We start from the raw sequence: 20,729 nt of genomic DNA, 5'->3' as shown, positions 1-20,729 counted from the left end.
GCAACTGTCATTTTTATTCAGAATCATGGAAACTATCCAGAGAAGTGTTTTCATGTAAACTGATAGCCCTCCTTATTGTAATCATCTAGACCTGGGGTCTCCAACTTTTTATGTAAAAGAACTTCTTATCATTAATGAAAATCATTCGGAGCTACTAATATTATTAGTATTGTAATAGTGACATCAGACAAGATGACATTAGTGGCCACTTCATGCAAGATTGTCAGCAGTGGTTACCTCAGTGCATCAGGCAGGGTTGCCAGTAATATTGTAAAAAGATTGTATTCAATTGGAATGCCTTACATGGATGCATCATAACAGCCATAGCTGTAATACTCCTGATACCAAGGTAATAAAACCAGTATTACGTCTTCCCAACACTGCACGAGTTATCACTCTGTTACCAGCTTTAAATATATTTTCGAAATTCACCAATTGTTCATAGAACAAACACCAGGTTATCAGTTCTGAAAATACACGCATTATAGTCTCAAACACATGGTTTTCAATTTTGGGATACGTATATTGATTTAACTAACCAAAAGCTTCTAATTTAATATGCTCTGAAGCACACAAGAGAGCAATTTGCAGGTATCTGCAAAGCTACCAGTAGCTCACGACCTACTCGTTGGAGAAGCCTCGTCTAGAGACTAGACTTTTCTCCAGTTCCTAGCTAGACCGCTTGATAAGCTAGTATCAAATTAGGCAACTTTGGTCTGGATATAAGGGTGAAAGCATGTCAAAGATTTGAAAATATAAGTAGAAACTGCAATACAAGGTTAAACTTTATTGGAATCATCTGGAACACTGAAAAAGTATTTTACGTAATTGACTGGAGATTCTTGGGTGGGGCCTTAGAGACCACAGCCTTTGGTCATGGGCTACTAATGTTTTATGTATTAATTACACATAGAAGGGAGAACAATTTTAGATCACATAAATATCTTTTCAAAGAAACATTAAAGAACAAATTAAATTATCTGGCACAGCTTACTGAGAAACAAAAGCACTCATGACATTGTCAAACCCTCGTTGTGTTGAATAGGGTGAAAGTGGAAAAAAATAGCTCTTTACGAAGACTTGGATTTTATTTTCAGACAAACCTATGCAAATCTCCAAGAAAATAGAGTTTTCGCTAAGTAACATTAAGAAACTTCCATGTATATGGCAATCTTGTGGTGTATTACTATCAGGAGTGGCAAAGACAATCAGAAAGACTGTGAGGGAGCATGCCCTTTTGCACCTCAGAAGACGGTCTTCACCATCAACATATACATTTTAAATCAATTACAAAATCATTGCTTGAAGTAAAGGACCTACTATCAATCAGGATGTCAAGTCAAGTCAAGTCAAAAAATTTATATAGCGCGCTACATACCCAGAGGGTCTCAAGGCGCTTGAGGAGGGGTGGGGAATTACTGGTCAAATATCCACGTTTCAAGTTGCTTTCTGAATGCTAGGTGGTTCTGAGTAAGGCGAAGGTGAGTGGGAAGTGAGTTCCAGGTTTTAGCTGCCAGGTAGGAAAAGGATCTACCTCCCATGGTGGTTTTGTTGATGCGAGGTACAGTGGCAAGGGCTTGGTTGGATGATCGTAGCTGGCGTGAGGGGGTGTAGAAGGACAGTCGTGTGTTGAGGCATTCTGGTCCGATTTCGTAGAGTGCTTTGTGTGCGTGGGTTAGGAGCCGGAAAGTGATCCTCTTATTGACGGGGAGCCAGTGGAGGTTTTTCAGGTGACCAGAGATATGTTCTTTGCGCGGGATGTCTAATATGAGCCTGGCTGAAGCGTTCTGGATTCGTTGGAGTTTTTTCTGGAGTTTAGCGGTAGTACCGGCGTAGAGGGTGTTTCCGTAGTCCAGTCGGCTCGTGACCAGAGCGTGGGTGACCGTTTTCCTAGTTTCGATGGGGATCCAACGAAATGTTTTTTTGAGCATGCGAAGAATGTTGAAGCAGGATGAAGAGACGGCGTTGACTTGTCTATTCATTGAAAGTGAGGAATCCAGGATGACGCCCAGGTTCCGTGCGTGGTCCGTCGGGATGGGTGCTTTTCCAAGGGCTTCTGGCCACCAAGAGTCGTCCCAGGCAGAGGGGGAGGTACCTAAGATAAGGACTTCTGTTTTATCTGAGTTCAGTTTCAGACGGCTGTGTTTCATCCATTCGGCTACTTCTTTCATTCCTTCGTGTAGGTTAGTTTTGGCGGTGCTAGGGTCATTGGTGAGTGAAAGGATCAGTTGAGTGTCATCCGCGTAGGAGATGATGTTGAGGTTGTGTTGGCGTGCGATGGCCGCGAGGGGGCTCATGTATACGTTGAAGAGGGTGGGACTGAGTGAGGATCCTTGGGGTACGCCGCAGATGACTTCAGTGGCCTCTGAGATGAATGGTGGGAGGCGGACTCTCTGGGTTCTTCCGGTGAGGAACGAGGTGATCCATTCCAATGCTTTTCCTTGTATTCCGATGTTTCTGAGGCGCTGTAGAAGGGTGCTATGGCAGACTGTGTCGAAGGCTGCGGAGAGGTCAAGGAGGATGAGGGCGACTGTGTCTCCATTGTCCAGGAGAGTTCGAATGTCGTCTGTTGCTGCGATGAGGGCGGTTTCAGTGCTGTGCTTGGCTCAGAAGCCAGATTGTGAGGAGTCGAGGGATTTGTTTGTTTCAAGGAAGGCGGCGAGCTGGTTGTTGACCGCTTTCTCGATGACTTTGGCCGGGAATGGAAGGAGCGAGATGGGGCGGTAGTTTTTGAGTTCGGTGGGGTCAGCTGTGGGTTTCTTCAGGAGGGCCCTGAGTTCGGCATGTTTCCAGCTTTCTGGGAAGGTTGCGGAGTCGAGGGAGCAGTTGATGACGTCTCGGAGGTGCGGTGCTATGATGGAGTCTGCTTTGTTAAAGATGTGGTGCGGGCATGGGTCTGTGGGGGATCCTGAGTGGATAGAGTTCATCAGACGGATGGTGTCCTCAGTGGAGATTGGTTTCCAATCATTGAGGGTGTTCAGGGGAGGTGGGGGTCCTGCAAGGGGTTGGGTGGGTTGGTTTTCTGGTTGGTTGTCGAAGCTGTTGTGGATGTCTGCGATTTTGTTGTGGAAGAATGAGGCTAGGGAGTCGCAGAGGGCTTGGGAGGGGGTGATGTCGTTGGAGTTAGCCGTGGGATTGGTAAATTCCTTGACGATATTGAATAGTTCTTTGCTGTTGTGGGCGTTGTTATCTAGTCGGTCCTTGAAAGCGGCTTTCTTGGCATTTCGGATCAGTTGGTGGTGTAAGCGGGTGGCGTTTTTGAAGGCTTCCTTGGTGCTGGTGGTTGGATCTTTTTTCCAGGCCTTCTCAAGGGAGCGGCAGAGTTTCTTGGATTTCTTAAGATCATCGTTGAACCAGGAGGCCTTCTTGCTGCCGAGTTTGTTTTGTCGTTTTTTCAGTGGTGCTAGGATGTAGGCGCTGTTGGATAACCATAGGGTGAGGTTGGAGGCGGCTTGATCGGGATATGAGGAGTGGGCTGGGGGGTTAAGAAGAAGCGATGAGGAGATCTGGTCGATGGTGATTTTGTTCCAGTTTCTTTGCAGGGTTGGTTGGGGGTGGTTGTTGGGCTTGGGCTTGTTGTAGGTAAAGTGAACGCAGCTGTGGTCAGTCCAAAGGAGATTCGTGGTGTGACTGAAGGAGACATGATTGCTGGAGGTGAAGATAGGGTCGAGTGTATGACCTGCGATGTGGGTGGGGGAAGTGACAAGTTGTTTAAGTCCGAGGTTGGCGAGGTTGTCCAAAAGGGTGGTGGAGTTGCGGTCGTTGTGCTTTTCAAGGTGAAAGTTGAGGTCTCCCAGAAGGACGTAATCTTTGGAGGGGAGCGCGTGTGGAGTGATGAAGTCCGTGATGTCGTCACTAAATTGAGCGCGGGGTCCTGGAGGTCTGTAAAGGAGGGTGCCTCTGAGTGTGGTCTTGGGGTCGATGTGGATCTGGAAGTGGAGGTGTTCGGAGTTGGCGAGATTGACGTCTGAGCTGGTTGAGATGTGGATTGATTTCTTATGGACGATAGCGATTCCTCCTCCTGTGTGGCCGGTACGGTCCTTGCGTATGATCTTATAATCTTCAGGGATGGCAATGGTGATGTCTGGGGCAGAAGAGGCGTTCGTCCATGTTTCTGTTAGAAAGGCGACGTCCGGAGATATGGTGTCTAGTAGATTCCATAGGTCAATGGCGTGCCTGTGGACCGAACGGGTGTTGAGCAAGATGCATTGTAGGTTGTTGGGGTCGGATATCTGTGGTGTGATCGTAGCGGAGTTGTAGACGGTGCCGTAGAATTTGCAGGAGTTGCATGAGAAAGGTCCGTGGGTTTGTCCAGGAGCAGCTTGGATGCAGTTGGGGGAGCGGCCGGGGTTAAGGGCTAGGAGGGTGGTGGCATCGTAGGTGATGCGGGAGGGGTGGGGGGTGCAAGGGCCAGGGGGTATGGCGCTGGGCGCGGTCCAGGCGCGGGATGAGACAATGGCCATAGCTTTCACTTGAGATCAAGTGAATATCCCCTCTCCCTATACCATGAATCAAGCCGTTCAAATGGTGTAAAATGATTTTAGTCTAAATGACCAGGAAAGGCTACAACAATTGCAGTTATGCTATTAGACATTTCATCCCCAAATCCAGCTAGAGGTATTAAAACAATCCAATTTGAAAGACCATTTAAACCCACCATCATATAAACATCTCTGATGAATCCTTTTAGGGTGTCTTGGTGGAAAAAATGACGATTTGTGTTGGATACTGATTGAGACATATACCTATGGAAACTTTAGGAGAACAGTTGAATTGTCAGCCATCATCAATTTGTGTTCTGTTTGAGAATGTATTTTCTAAGGTTATGTAGAGGTTCGCCCAAAAGAGCCTTACTGTTACTTTTCGATATCATTGTGGGATGCTGATGCACATTTGGGTGTATTCTCTGGTAATTGTATAATTTTGGATGGAGAGCCTCACTGCTTTGAAAGGTGTGTTAGCTGCAAAGGTCCTGTGTGATCTGGAGGGGGTCAAGTTAGAACTCGTTGTTAGAGATGTTTAACCAATGGGCTCCTCTCATCAGGCCAGGTTCTTTCACCTTGGAGCAAAGGCATATGCAATACAAAAACGTTCAACATTGGTTCTTTATATTGGATGTTTAAAATATGGAGCACAATCATGCTAGTCACTTACAATTTGAATGACCATTCAAAGCGATTTTATAAAATGTGACAACCAGGCGGAATTCAGTTCACCCAGAAGAGAGAACTGATATGTCTTATTTACAGGCACTAAACACTTTTGCTTGCTTAAAGACACAAAGAAACCTTGATACTTTTCTTGCAAAAAAGATAATCTCTCAAGTCACCACTTATGGCAGTGAGTTGTCAAAATATGTCCTAAGAATGGTATCTTGTCATTTTGTATGGTTGATAACACGCATGGGGTAGAGGGGAGTCATGGAAGGCACTGGGTTGTGCTTTTCAAAACCAAACTTATTTATTGATTTGCATTCCTCTTCCCTTATCAATAAATGTAATCCTAGAAATGCTTGTATCCTAAAATTCATATTTAAGATAACTTCACTTTTTAGATAATGTACTAAATGTTCCTTAAACTAAGGAAAAGTAGGGACGGTTTGAGCTATTAGAACCAAACTTAAAGGTGCATTTACATTATTCATTGTAATGAGTAAGCATGGATGCTTCAAAGGACGGAGAATCTGTGAAACCTCATCTAACAAATGATTTTAATTATTTTATCTTAAGGATGAAGATGATGAAGTGGAATTAAGACAACGTGCCACTGCAAAGAGACCAGAGATGAGATAAAGCAACAGAACGCAATGAACTGATTTGAATCTAGTACACATGCAACCCTCAGGAGTCACTCCAAGTGTATATCGAACATAGCTGGTGATCAACTGGCCACAAACCTATTTTTATTAAGAACAAAAATGTTTTCCTTTATCGGGTTTTTACTTTTTGCTACCTTGTGGTTATATTATCTGAGAATGATTTCCACAACCACAGGATTCATGACCTTAGAGTCTTTTTGGGATGTATCCAACTTTGGAAAGTGTTTTTTAGATATTTGGATGGCCTGTGCTGCGGACAATAGATCCTTGGAATCAATCTTGCCAGGTTAATTGGAACTGATATGATGCAGCTGGAAAGGAACACAACGGTAGATGTCAAGCAATTTGGTGTGTTTTCCTGCGGAAAAGATTGTTCTGTTTTGTTACAACCAAAGAAGTAGGTTCCGTCCATAAACGGATGATGTTGTGGCCTTCCATTCAGTCTGCTACCTCCTTGTGAAAAGAACAACCACGTTGATGCTTAGATTATTGTTGTACCCCGTAACTAATTTAACTAAATAGCCTTGTTAAATGTTGTTTTGATGGCCCTCGCAGTCCGAGACCTTTGGCATTGCATGATTTCATAGCTACGAAATACCACTGCAACCAGAAATGTGCCTTTTTTACCACTACGGGACATAGTGTTATGAAGTGCCTTACTGTGTATTCTGATCAAGTCTTCCATCATTGCTGCTTGGGAATTGCTTTTTGACAGCTGGTGATCTCCGTTTGGTAAAAGGTTGGAAAATAAGGTATAGATTATTGGGAATTGTCCTATTATTGAACATATGCCAATTAAAGCGATCAAAGGCTCCGAAGATGCTGCACAGCTTGTACGCATTGTAATGGTCATTGCCTTTCACATTTAAAGGCTCATTAAAATTGAAAAACACTTTGATTTGCCTCTTAAAGTAATCCATCATGCCAGGGGTTTGCCTTAAAGATTTGTTGGTAATAAAACACCTTCAACCATCATTTATACATGTTAGCTCTTCATAGCCACAACTGGAATAGTTCGTTCCTTATTGCAAACGTGAGCTGTATTCTGAAGAACACTCTTTCGATCCTCTACCCTAGTGTCAAGGAGAGAGTGCGTGATGGAGCAACTCAGCCTGTGGTTTAAAGCTAAGGTTGTGCTCAAAAGTACACCCAGTCTCTTGATCTTGATGTTAAATTTGTTATCCCTAGATCCATGTACCGGCTTTAACAAACATCCCACTTAACTTGCAAACTGTCAACCAAGTGTCAGCAGTATTCGTAATTCATAACATGTTAGGTCCTATTTGTACTCTACCACTTCCTGCAGTTAGCAGTGTGCACAGAGGTGGGTATATCACAGATAAGCTTACATGTTCCTCAACTATCCTGTTTCCCCACCCATAGATCAAAGGCTCAAATTTATAAGTGTTTCTGTTCAAACAAATACTATAGGTGGTGGATTAGCAAAGTGAGCTTTCCATCCAGATCGGATGCTTTAATATGAGCTACAAAGTCGCTAGAGCTGCTTTTTCATACCTGAATTCTGAGCTTCATTCCAGGCAGGGGACACGTGATACCATGTTCAGTATATTGATCATAAATCCCACTACTTTACATAATATAACGTATTGCGTGGCACCAAAAGTTTGTATGGGCTCAGACCCCACATAATCTTACCTCATCCTTGGGAAGTGATTCCGAATCCGTTTGAGATCACTGGTGTCTAAGTCTTCTAACCCCTATGTCAGCCCTGGAGACCCTTCCAGAGGTTTTACAAACATTAGATACTTCAGTGTAGCATCAGTACCAACGGGTGCATGACTGCACTGCCCACAGAATCAATCCAAGGCACGGTTTTTTCGGCCTTATCACCCATGAAACTATTTATCACCACTTTACCCTATAAAACGATAACTAAAGAGTCTGGCTTCATGTCTCTTTGGGATAGGAATACATTTAATGAAATAATCAAAAATAAAGCTGTTTGGATGATTCAATTAAAAATTAGTTGGCTGTGAATACAGTAAAATTTAATTGAAATGCCACCATTTATTCAGCAGCTTGAGCTGCTCAAAAGTTGTGCTGTTCCAGCCATACCACCGTGGAACCATCTCACACAGTGTTGTGAAATGAAGTAGCCTTATTTTTGATAAAATGTCCATTGTGGGTTTGTTAACATTCCTCTAATTCTGCCTGGGTCACCTGCTCCTTTTCAGGGGATATTTATGTTTTTGTGTTTTTTGGTTTAACGTGACCAAAAATCTACATTTCAATCAAAGTAGAATAATGTTTGACTACAAACAAAATAACAGGAAAAAAACTAAAAGCTTAGCATTGAGGCGCAATGGGCAGATAGGTGAATAGAGTGAGTAGTTTCTAGTGAGCAGCTGATTTCACTTTATAACCAGTGTTTGAATTTCTTATGATCATTCTCCAAATTGTTGATGTTGTCTCAGCTTAAAAGGGATTTTTTGCTTCTTGAAGTACCATTGTATCCTTGGTCCCCATGACATTCAAGTTACATTTCAATCAATTGCCTGATGGCGAAATACACTCTCAGCATTAATTATTTGTTTTTATAAATATGGAAGCAAGCTTGAGGGAACGAAGTCTTAAACAACAGGCATAATCCTCTCAGCGCAGTAAAACAAAAACAAAGTTTCAGTTGTAGAATTGCTTATATGTTTCAGAATCAATGTCTCCAAGAATTTAGAGAAAATGTGTTTAATTGATCTTGAGTGTCCGTGTAATAAGCTCAAAAGATTAATCGTTTCCTCTTTGAGAAGCCTCACAGTCCTTTGAACACACTGGGAGATAATTCATTTGCCATAATATGCTCTGTGCCACCTTTTCCTTGAGCCATCGTTTGTTTGAAGAAAGTTTTGCCAACCTTGGGGAGAGTCATCTTCTTTCAGGGAGTACTTAGAATCGGTTGGACGATAAGCTGCAATGGTATTGGAGTTGCGTCTACCTGGGTCGGAGTTACCAGCCAACGCAAGGTCTTAACCCTAATAAGGAGTGAATTTGTTCTGAGTATCAGGTTACAATATTGTAAGTTCTGTGGCACCTAAAATCTTGAAATTAAACAGTTGCCAGCTCACCGGTCCTAATTATTAATTCGGCTTGCTTCATACTTAAGTTTGTGTTTGTCAAATTCTTGTCCAATTCCATATTACTTTGTAAGGAAAAATAGACCGCTATCTTTCGTAGGTTTTCCCCTAGAGTTACTGCATCTCTGATGGTTTATTAATTCTTCAGATAACTGAACCAATTAGCGATAGAGATACCACCATATCCCCATACCAATGTTTTAAAGTTGGAAGCATCGAAAGCAGAGGGGGCGAGTATGTTTTTATGGATGGAGACAGATTGGATTGGTTGAGCTCATGTGTTGATGACACATGATAGCCATCATTTAATCACTAGGGTGCTTCAGGCCAGAGGACACTTACATTACAGTGGATTGCAGAGCTGAATAATGATTTAAAACATTAGCAACCGAAATAATAGTAGTGCATATCATTTACTAATAATTTAAACAACGCACTAGAAAATGAGTGTATAGTTGGCCTTTGTCTCCAAGTTTAAACAGTCATATGCATGGGGCGGGCGTAGTGTGAGAGCTTAGGATCTCAGCCAAGACATTTATTCTCCTACTTTGTTTTAATATTTGTATGTTTTTTGCTTCTAAGAACGCTCTACTGATGGATACTAGTAAAGGTTTTAAGAATTTAGACCCACTCTCTCTCTCTCTCAAGTGCCCCTGGCCAGATTTCTGACATGGACTAGCATGCTGGAAAAAAGGGGAAGGTTGAAAATTTTGTTTTTTAGCTATCTCACCCGAGTTCTGTTATCAAAAATACTCTTCCCTGAAATCCGACACTACTTTTGTCAAAACTACCCTATAAGGAAGTATCAAGCATATTGATTGGATGAGCTGTAAGACTGCTTTTCCAGTTATAGTTGTACGCATACCTGTCAAGTTTCCCAGGTCTGCTTGTTATAATTCTGGGACTTGCAGCCCTGATCTATACTGGAGTAAATAAGTCTACAAGTCTCAGAATTCAAAGAAAAAAACATGGACTTTATTAAATAGTCATACATAGACCTGGTAAACTTGGCAGCAATGTGTACGAGGGGTTGTATTTCATGCTCATCGGAGAAAAGGGAAGGTGTCTGAAATAGTGCACGTGGGCCCTCATTGCAAGTGATTCTCTTAATAACGTTTTGGGCAGAAATATAACAGAATCAGGAGGATGCTGTTTCGGTAAAAGGGTCAGAATTGTGAAATAACATTGCACGTGCATGTTATTCCCCGGTCTATAGGAGCCTAGAGGAAAGTCAGTTGTAATCCCCCAGTAGTCCCACTACCTGGAATTTAATATGACCCTTTAACACAAGCACGTGGTATTACGGGGTCAAAAATACTGAGGGACTCGAGATGAGGCCTACGGGAGTGGAGTCTGTCCTGAAATACCCCCAAAATGTGTCCTGGGTCGTACTGGACTTGTTTCTAGAACTTCATCAACGAGAATGAAATGTATCCTTAATTACATCACAAAGCCTGCCATGCTTCATGAAATCAGGTCCTAGTGACTGAAATATGCTCTTGAAAGCATGTAACTTCCCCGAATGCGTCCCTTGTGATATGGTACTGAAAAGTGTGGTGTCTCGCATCTCGGAAACTGGAATGTAATCAAAATATCCTCAGAAAAAGTGGGAAATTTCCAGAATTACATCCCAAAGCCTGGAGTGCGTCCAGAGTCGCTTATCATTTACTAAAATGTGTCTGGGATGTCATCTCACCGTATGACATGCCTGATTTAATGTAAATGTGTTGTAAATGACGTCACAGTGGTTGGAACACGCCCTAGAAGCCATTACATGGGATGCTGCTTGAAACTGGAATATGGCCTATGTTACCTCACAAAGACTGGAATGCTTCCCTATTTGCCTTCCTCAGCTTCCAATGCATTCTATTGAGTGTAAAACAAGAGTTACAAATATACCTCAACCAATATGCTAACCTCTGTCGTCCTGATGCAGCATCCAAAGAATCTTCTACAACACACAGTTCTATTTTTAAGATGCAGCATCCCTCCTGAAGAGTTTCATATGAACGAGCCCCCATTTGTATGTCCCTTCATGTATCTTTATTGCAGTACCGCAGCCAGTGATATAGAATCCCTTCTTGAAGCGCAGGCCACTGCCTGGGTCGGTCCCCAATTCTTGACTGATTAGGCTCTGTCCTAAGTAATATTACTCAGAGTTGTGAGTGTGATTTGCACCGTAAAAAAGGGAAATTGAATTGTTTAAAATTGCGTCATGCCACGTGATTAAATGTGCCTTAGATCCCTTTGTACAGACTGAGTTGGAATGAGTGCCAAGTTTGTACTTGACACACAGCTCCATGCCCAGCGTATGACTCTGTGATGGGAGAATACCAACCTTTTATCAAGGCCGCGTCCTCTTGAACATGAAATCCCTTTTGACTTTGACCGTGCCTTACTAGGACAGCATGCGTTATGGGTCTACAGTAACCTTTGACACATGGGATGTTCTGATTATTGAAGTGCCTCTTGGGCAGTAGGCCTGCCTATTAATTGCAGAGCAAATTTACAGAGAAAACTGTATATTGCCTTGTTCTGAAAACATTACAGCAAGAATGAGGGTCATAAGAGGAGCCAGAGAAAGCTCATTGATCCTTATCAATATATCATTGTCAAAATTTTTCGTAAATTGCACAAATGCCCGTCTGGTTCCAGTGGGAATAGTGTTATGAAGACCATTCCGCTGTTCAGCAGAACGAGGCCCATAACTCTTACACCGGAGCTATTGCAGGAAAACAGGAGTTATTGTTCTGAATGTGAAGTTATTTATGTGGATAAATGGTGCCCCAGTATGCAGACCAGGCCTCGGGGGGCTACATTGGGTCCTAGTTTCCACTGTGTCCTCTGTGTGGAACTGCTCGGCCTGATGGATGGTTCTTTGTGGGGTGCTAGGTATGTCATCCTTGTCTGTGTACATGAGGGAGATCAGTTGGAACAGGCTGAGAGGTTTACTACCAGGCTCCTGGTGGGGCACCCACACCATACTACCCTTTAACGAATATACAACCTGTACATTCTAGAGTCTACTTCCTTACAGCTACCAAGGCTGTCAAGTCTTCCCTCTTTCCTACGTGTATTCATAGTGTCAGTATTTAATTATTTAAACCACCAGGGGTGTCAATATTCATCTCTGTAAAAGTAGAGAGATTTAGTAAACCCATGGACTGTACAACAGAAAACCATCTTTATTGTTAGTATGCCTCCGATAGACTTTCTGGCTGTAATGCAGGTTTGCATGGACAACCTTGATGACCGCTTTCAATCAAGAATAATTGCCCATCATGCGCACAAAGCCAACATCGCAATTTGAATTGCACACTCCCACCTGCCGACTGATCCCGATCCATGAGGACCAATCTTATTGGCTGATGTCAGCCTTACACCCACACTAAGTGTGGTCACACTTATGCCCATACTAAGAATAGGAAAAATCAAACTTCAAGACCAGGATGCTGAAGTGCTGCTGGCTATAAAGCAGGCGTGGCTGAAAGTAACTCCCATGATATGGGTCCAGTGAAAAGTTGGGTACAAGTGCTTCCACTTTAAGCTGCTAAGTGAGGAGCAACTTGGTGAAGGATCAGTTAGTTCTAGAAAACAAATGATGCCCATGACGCTACTACTAGCTGTCGCAATTTATTGACTTTATTTTTTTAACTGACCCATTATCGATCCAATTCCTTTTAATAGAAAATATTCAATGCCTGATGCAAATGTTACGCCTAATGGTGTTAGTAGAAAAACGTGTGTTGCTTGCTGCAGGGCATACGGAATAGTAGTGTGAATTACCATGAAACTTTTTAAGAAACGTAAATATAACAGCGTTTTCTGAAAAAAAATACAAACTAGAGAATCACATTTTTTTCTACGTCAGATCTTTGGGTTAGGAAAGAAAAGGAAGTGAATGTCTAAGCGAAGTAACTGATCTTGCCATGAGGAGATCTTGGCAAACTGCCCCCTACATATATTATTACTCTGTTTTCACATGTCTGTGTAATTTGTCTACCAGATTTTTGAGCTGTTATGTAAAGAAAGAATCAATGGGGCTGATGATGTAGCGCCAGGATATCGATAAGAAAAATGCATTTACTACTGTGGGCAGTTTGACCAGAATAGCCAACGTTTCCTTTCTTCTCGTTGTAAATAATAAAAAGACTTTAATTCTCATTGTATTCTTATTTCACAAGCTGGTTGCTTTCAGCTTACTTTATTTAATTGTGGTTTCTGCAAATATTTGTCTATTCTGTGTAGTTCACTAGTTTTCACATGAAAGGTTTTCGCTCCTTTATTACTTTACTGAAAATATGGAAGACATTTTAAATAGGATTGTGGTTACTTTTTAAACACCAATGTAATGATTACTACATTTTTATCCTTTGAAAAAGCCCAACAACATGACTTCCACAAGCTAAAGCCTCCTGTTTCAATATATTTTCTATCTAAATTTAAAGGGGATGGATCATTGAATTGACGGGATCGAAGAGTTGTTGGAGATATAATTCAACAATAAGCGCACCAGAAATTTACAGCATAATCCATACGAATCATCATCTTTACAATTCTTTGTAGGTGTAGCGTTAATTTTTGTGAAGTCCATGTGACAAATTGAATTCAGGCCATTACAGAGAATTTTCTGTATTCCCAAACATCTTGTAGATCTATCATAATTTCCTGGATTTTATTACCTTACTGGTTCAAAATACTTGGCACAAAATGAAATAATCTAGGAAATGCACACTTCACCAGAATCTAAATAGATTTCAAACATTTTAATTTACTATTGATGGTACACGTTTTTCATAAGATCGCTCTTTCAGGGAAACTCATGTTAAAACTCCTCCCATAGGAAACTTACTCTTGTGTTGTTAATGAATGGGTTTTGGCACCATCAGCATTATGGGGTGTAACTGTCTCTTAAAATATTAGGCACCGATGTTCGTGTAGTGTAGTTCCTATTTTCCCTATAGGCCCTGCACATTGGAATAACATAAACAGCAGTGTAGACGTAGGACTGCGGTCTTCTAGGTCTCTACTGACTATGTTAGACTTAATTGGGTTTGTACCAGCTAGCTCAGAGGTCACTGGAAACTTTCTTGACTGAATAGAAAGTGATCAGCTTCCCTGGCTCAGACAAGAAGGGATTCAGTTTTCCAACAACCGCATTAACATGACAACTTTGCTCCTCAGAATAAGAGTCAATCTCTAGAGTCGTGTGAAACAATAGACAGCTATTTCACTCAGTTGTGCAGAATTACTTTCACCAGTATGCAGAGAATAGAGAGACGGGCGTTTTCAATGAAAGGTATTATTTATTGAACAGTCTTCCTTCTCATGCAAGAGAAATGAATTGCCACAATTGCAAGACTTGTTATTCTAAAAAGTGCGTACAGTAAAAGGAGTATTAAGAAATAATACTGTAAAAGCATTGATATGGTTTCTTAGCCATAAGATGGTTAAAATGAATAAAATATATACATTCATATATACATTTGGCTAATGTCCTCAACTGGTGCTTCTAACTATGCCTACCCCGGTGTACCTGACCTAAGCCTAATACATGGGAGGAAATAAGTAAGTAGCAGTTTAAGTTACGTTGGTTTTGCCAGGGGTTTGCTTCAAGAATTCTCTCTAAGGGTTTAGTCAGCACCGTACTTCTGGAATAGAATGTTGGAGGTCTGGTATCTCCTCTCAGGACTCGATATTCCAGTCACCCGTAAGGGTAGGCTGGAAACGCCGGAGCTGGATTTTCTCGGCAGGAGAAAAGACAGCGTCTTTCTCAGCACGTCAAGGAGGAGGGGCAGCGTCCGTGGGCTTCTCGCATCTGCTGGGCTCTCTGCAAGGGACAGCTGTTCTGCTCAAGTATTCACCACCACTGTGTTTGCTTAAGGCAACGTTGGCATATTTATACCTGAAAGGTGCCAAGTTTGACGTAAGTTTTTGGACATAAGACGTCAATAAAGATATCACTAAGAACTGGTCGTTCTTACAGTGCTTGCAAGAGTTCTATTACTAATCAAAACAAAGCAAGCAGGGCTTTCCCAGGTTGCTGGGGGGTTTGAGCTGTCGAAAGAACTCAGTGTGTTATCTAGGAATCTAAGGAAGTGGCTTCTGCTGTGTCATGTACTGTAATGAGCTGCAGAGACGAGTTACTGAAATATGGCTCTGATCGTTTATGCCATTATGGGGATATGTATTGATTATAGCCGTTTAGGGGTATGAGGTCACAATATTGATCGGGGTCCTAGATAGAACACAACACCCACTCCACGAATTGATGTCCATCAAATTACTAAAACTAAAGCAATAGGATGCGCATGTATTCCTACCCACCCCAAAATACATATTGCATTTGAAATGGCGTATATGAAATACATGAGAATATAGGTACTGTACGTTTTCAAGCATAGTAATCATTCAAAAATTATTGCATATGTAATCAGTTGAACGATTTTGCAAGAAATTTACACATGAAATGTCTCTTTATACAGAAAAGAAGAGCGACACTATTTCATCACTTATAAATACAATTGCTGTAAAATGTGCTAGAGGTAAAGTTTTTTGTCTCTAGGTCTACTTAAAAATAGAAGCTCTGTTCTTTATGAATAGTTTTACTTTAAGCAAAAGTATTTGTGCCACAAAAAAGGTAAATATTTTGAAAAATGTCTGATGCAAAAAAATATTTCATGGGGAGCGAAAAAATAGAGTTCCAAACGCTTTTCAGTAGCTAGCTTTTGTTTATCAGAGCTGAAGGCCGAATTCAGAGTTCATGGGAACGCTGTGCGCCGGATTGTTTTCCAAAATTCATTGTTTCTGTTCAGGGGAGAACATCATATCAGACAGGCTCTCAAAGAATATGTCTACATATTCAGGTGACAGTTCTACCAGGTTTGATAGTGCAGTAACCTGGCAGTTGTGAGAATGATTGCTATCATCGATGTCTGGATCAGCAATGCTCACAGAAGGTCGTACCTGGGTGATGCTGCTTTCATTTATTGCTCCACTGCCGCCACCTAGTCGTAGCGCAGGAGTCTCAACGAATGCCGTCATCAGGATTGGTAGCCGCTGGGGACAACACGCTGCGTGAGCCGTTACAGGGCTTAGCAAAGTATCGATATCCATTGGTACTGCTGATGGTAGTGCAAGACAGGTGTCTAACACGCATTCTTCTCCGCATAGCATACATCGAAGCACAGGTAAGATGCAGGTCTGCAATATAGGTCTGAATGAAAGAAACCAGGTCATGTTCAGATCTCTCATCCGGGCCAATCCAAGGACCTTAGTTATGCGGTCCCGGTAGCGTATTGCTATGATCGTTTCTTCCATCCTTGCCAGAGTCATGTCTGTGTTTTGGCTTGCCATATCGGAGCAGAAGGGTAAAAAATAAAATGCCTGCTACGAGTCCCAAAAGTAGTGGTAGGCTGCCAAAGACTGAATGGACAAAATTGGGAATAATGCCCAGAACTGCTTTGAATGGTGTTAACAGTCCCGGATAAATTGTCTTAAATACGTTTGAGATACCAATGGCATCCGACATATTTAGGATTTGGCTGAGCATTTCTGTGAAATGCACGGGGCAATTTGTTGATAAAAGTTCATGTATCTCCGATGTTGTCCTTGCAACTTGGAGATCATACGTTTCTTTTGATGATGTGATGGGCACTGTTGTCTGCAAAAGCACAGACTTCATTCTGCTTAAAGAATCAATTCGTATAGAAGAGATAATCAAAGGAGGCCAAATCGGAGTCTCGGAATCTCCAGGGCCGTTAGGGAACAATGCTTGCATACAGCAAGTGACCATGGAAGTCACGCTTACGAGATATGTTGTCACCAAGCCACAACAGCTGTGATCCGTTATTAGAATGTAACTCCCGTTAGAAAGTTGCCTAAAGAAGGGCTCTATCTGCGTTGCAGGTGTGACGTGCTGGTGGCATGAAAAGTTGTTTGAAGTCCCTTCACAGGCCCCATGTAAATTAATACCCTGGCACAAAAGTATACTGCTTAGTGAATGTATGCAATTTTCACCACTAAGAAATACATTTTTCTCGTTGTCACTGTAGCATGTGTGTGTATATGGTAATTTCCATGATGACTTAATGTACCCTTTACCCAACCTTTCATACTGGCCTGTCGGTATATACTCAAGGCAATTTTTAAATCGGAAAGTTGTTATCGGAATTGTGATAATCCCGTGTATTATCCATTCAATGACAGGTCTTTCTGACATTGTCAATGGTAATCTCTCAAGTTTTTCGATGCTCAGGATTGTATAGTCTGCTCCTTTCTGTGCCAAACTGATTTGTTTATCAGTGAGGTTAAAGATAGAAAACAATGACGTTGTGTTGATTAAACGCCATGGCACATGGCCTGAACGAAGATTTTGCAGCGTCCAGCCTAGCTGTACAATAGAACGTAATTGGGACTGGCCATGTTGTAACAATAGCAAGTCTTTATCTATTATATCGATGGCAGATGATACAATACTGTCCAGTGAATATATTCTGGAGGACAGAGTCATTAACCCATTGTCCACAACAGAAAGTGATTTTTCCAAATTAATACGATCAATTTCTCGTATTTTTTCTGCTGTTTCAATTTGCGTTACTTTCCATGCCTCGTTGTTTGCCGCATATACACTTGCCGCTATGAAACGTTTTTGACGCTGTTTGCGTGGTCCCATAATGAAATCACGCAAGTCAGCACCATCTTTAAGTAAAGATAAGTGTTGCTTAATTTCTGCCAGTGTGGATGTTTCTAGCCATTCAAGTGTGTGTGTGTAAATGTATTTGAGCTTATATAGCGCACAGCTACCCACAAAGGGTTTCCCGGCGCTTGCTTAGGGAACCCGTCCTGGTATTCCCCTGTGAGATAACCCCGGCAGGGTATCCACAAGGTGAAAGCCAGGCATCCCGCCGCGAGGGGCCGTTGTGGAGATTTAGCAAGCTATTGCCCAGAGTCGCAGAGTGTGAACCCGTGAGTTGAGAAGGCACCGGAGCGAGAATTATCGAGTCCGTGGAATTTTTGAGCCCAAGACCCGCCGAGGCGGGGAATTGAACCCTGGTCCAGGGCCGATCTCAGCTTCCGGGTCTGCCGCCTCTAACGCCTGAGCCACACTTCTCCATTCAAGGCACAGTTTCCCTACACTGTATGTTGTTACCATCCCTGGATGTTGTCTCTGGGAATATCTAGGGTCTGGTCTGGTCATCTTTAACCCCTGTGTTTTGTTCAGGAATCTATCTTGACAGTTATTAGTGTCTTCTTGCCAGATTAACCACTTTTTCCAATCAGGATGTGTTCTGTTTTGATGTAAAATTTGGTATACGTCTATTTCAATATCTTTGGTAGCATTGTCAGGCATTGGCTTTGGAATAGACGGTTTATTTAGGTCCGTAATCTTAGCTAGGCCAAGACAGGTTGTTTGGTGAATTGTGTCATTTAAGAACATTATCTGTTCTGGGATCATGCAGGCTCGAAATAATGCTTCTAGGCCTTGTACCTGCCAATCTTTTGTACCCCAGATTGTTTTTGTTTCAATGTTGTTTTTCCAGAAATCAAAATCAAATGTAATAATTTTTTCATAAAATGCTTCTGAATATATCAATTTAGTATTTGTCAGCATGGTTTTCGTCCCTGTTTTATCCAACAGTTTATAATAAAATGTTTCTGCATTACTTGTGTTAAACCCTGAGAAGTATTGGAATTTTCCATAGAATGTTTTTGAACTGCTTTTAGGTGGAGTAGCACAATGTTCCCATTGGTTATATTTAAAAACATTTCTAGGTTGAGTAGATTTATGTAAATAGTGGTCTGCGTAATGTGAAAACAGTACATTTGTTCATAATTATATGAACCTTGTAAATAATCATGTTCTGAAAATTTTGCTGACAACACTGAATCCGACATCATATTATTTATACTTTCAAAATCCCAATCATCAGAGAATGTACTTGGTTTTACAAAGTCACTTAATGAAACCTTAAATTGATGAGGATATTTCAAGATCTCGACCGGGCCATATATTTTATAGTCAGTCTTGTCCCACACTACCCTGCCGGGTATTGGAATGGCTGTGACATTGCTCTTTTCTTGACGTGAGATGATTTCTGAGGTTTCAGAACTAAGTTGATGTTCTGACTTGCTGTGTCCATTGAACTGTATTTTCCCTCAATGAATTTTCCCAAACAAAGTACCATGATGAGCCAAAGCAGGAGGAAAAATACACCTAGCCCAAACCAAAATTCTAACCATGGAGAAATAAGATAAGTTTCCTTGAGTTGATGAAAGAGTTCTGGTGCCTTTTCTTTAAAAGACTTTGTGTCTGGCGTTGCTTCAGGGTCGCTTTGATCTTTAGAAAAGTTATCGAAATTGATGAAGTAGCCAGAGGCAGTTCTGTCGATTGTTGGAATTTTTTTCTCCATTCGCCTTTCATTAGCACATTCTGATGCCACATCATTGTAGACTGGTGTTTCATGACGAACTGTTTCAATTTGAGTTCCAAGAGACACGAGTTCCATGGCATTATTGCATAGTCCTTCTCTGTGCACTGCAGGTTTATCAAATGTGATTAGTCTTTCAGTTTGAACCTCTTGGATTGTTGCAAATTTGGGTATTCTGTTATTTCTTGGGAGTCCACTTGGCCTACTGTTGATTATAGGCCACATGCTTGTGGTTTCACCAGGTCGATTGATACAACTCGGTTCTCCTTTTTACCAGCAAGTGGCGGTAGTACTACTGATCTTGTTCCGTTGATTGCTAAGACAGGTACTGCTTTTCGGTAAGAAGGCCCAAATTCCTTCTTCACCGCTATTTTTTCTCTGACCAGATCCCCAATTTTGGAATCCAGACAGGTCTTGCTGGGACAGGTGGTGTGTCTTCAGTGGTAGATGGCTGTTGCTTTAACTTTATGTTGCTTAAGGATTTTCTTGTTTCATTCAAGTCCTGTCAAACAGCCAAACGATCTTTGATGTCAAAGTCTTTATTTTTATCTTTTACCACTGAAGCCTGACTATCAAGATCCTGAACACACATTCTAGTTCCGAACAATAGTTCGTACGGGCTGAAACCTTTTAGAGAATTTCTTGGCATGTTGTTAAGACTACGTTGGACACTTATTAAATGTTTGACCCACCCATCACTCGAACCTAATACCTTCGCCGTTATAGATTGCTTTATGTCTCAGATTTTTCTTTCCACTACACTGTTTCCCTCGGGATGAAATGGACAAGAGAATCGCAATCCAATGCCCATACTGGTCATGGCCTCCTTATAAGCTCGAGAGCTAAAAGCAGGACCCTGGTCAGAATGAAGCATGGCAATTGCGTATGTGCCGATAAAGACTCGCAGATCTTTTATAACAGTTTTGGTGTCAGCTGAGCGCTGGGGCCACATTTTATAGTGAATGTAGTCTTAAACAATTAATAGGACGATGTATTGCATGTGTAGATAGTTCTATGCTACACTCATACAAGGCCATGGCATTACTCCGCTTGACTTGTTACTGCGGTCTCTGTCGCAGTCTGGACAGCTCTTTACAAATTTATAATGGTGCAGGCTCATCCCTGGCCACCAGTATACTGCTTGTAATTCAGTCAGAGATTCCTTCATCTGTTTGTGCCTTGGACCCAATCCCATGTGTGCGTCTGCTATTAAAAAGATTCTCCGGTTCGTGTTTGGAATTACCCTATCCCCCACTCCAGGGATTCGAGCAAAAGGAACGGAGTTTGCATCAATTACGTATGTATAATTGAGTGGATAGTTCACGGGCAGTGCTGCACAGTTGCCTTTTGAAGACGTTTTTACTGCCAGCATGGTTTTTCCGTCTATGTATT

The 20,729-nt window shown here is 41.8% G+C and overlaps 1 protein-coding gene across 1 annotated transcript in view; it reads left to right on the top strand.

Annotated features, from left to right (window-relative positions):
* Positions 1-6,793, top strand: part of PNPLA7 (patatin like domain 7, lysophospholipase) — a 1,710,105-nt gene extending 1,703,312 nt beyond the window's left edge. The window contains exon 36 of the mRNA XM_086921192.1: positions 5,730-6,793. Coding sequence (XP_086777318.1) covers positions 5,730-5,792 — 63 coding nt within the window. The 3' untranslated portion in view covers positions 5,793-6,793. The remainder of the gene's footprint in view (positions 1-5,729) is intronic.
* The last annotated feature ends 13,936 nt before the right edge of the window (positions 6,794-20,729 follow it).

Source organism: Lissotriton vulgaris, chromosome 5 (genome assembly GCF_964263255.1).
Source record: "Lissotriton vulgaris chromosome 5, aLisVul1.2, whole genome shotgun sequence".
In the NCBI taxonomy this organism is placed as follows: domain Eukaryota; kingdom Metazoa; phylum Chordata; class Amphibia; order Caudata; family Salamandridae; genus Lissotriton; species Lissotriton vulgaris.
This window is presented reverse-complemented; position numbering and strand designations above follow the sequence as displayed.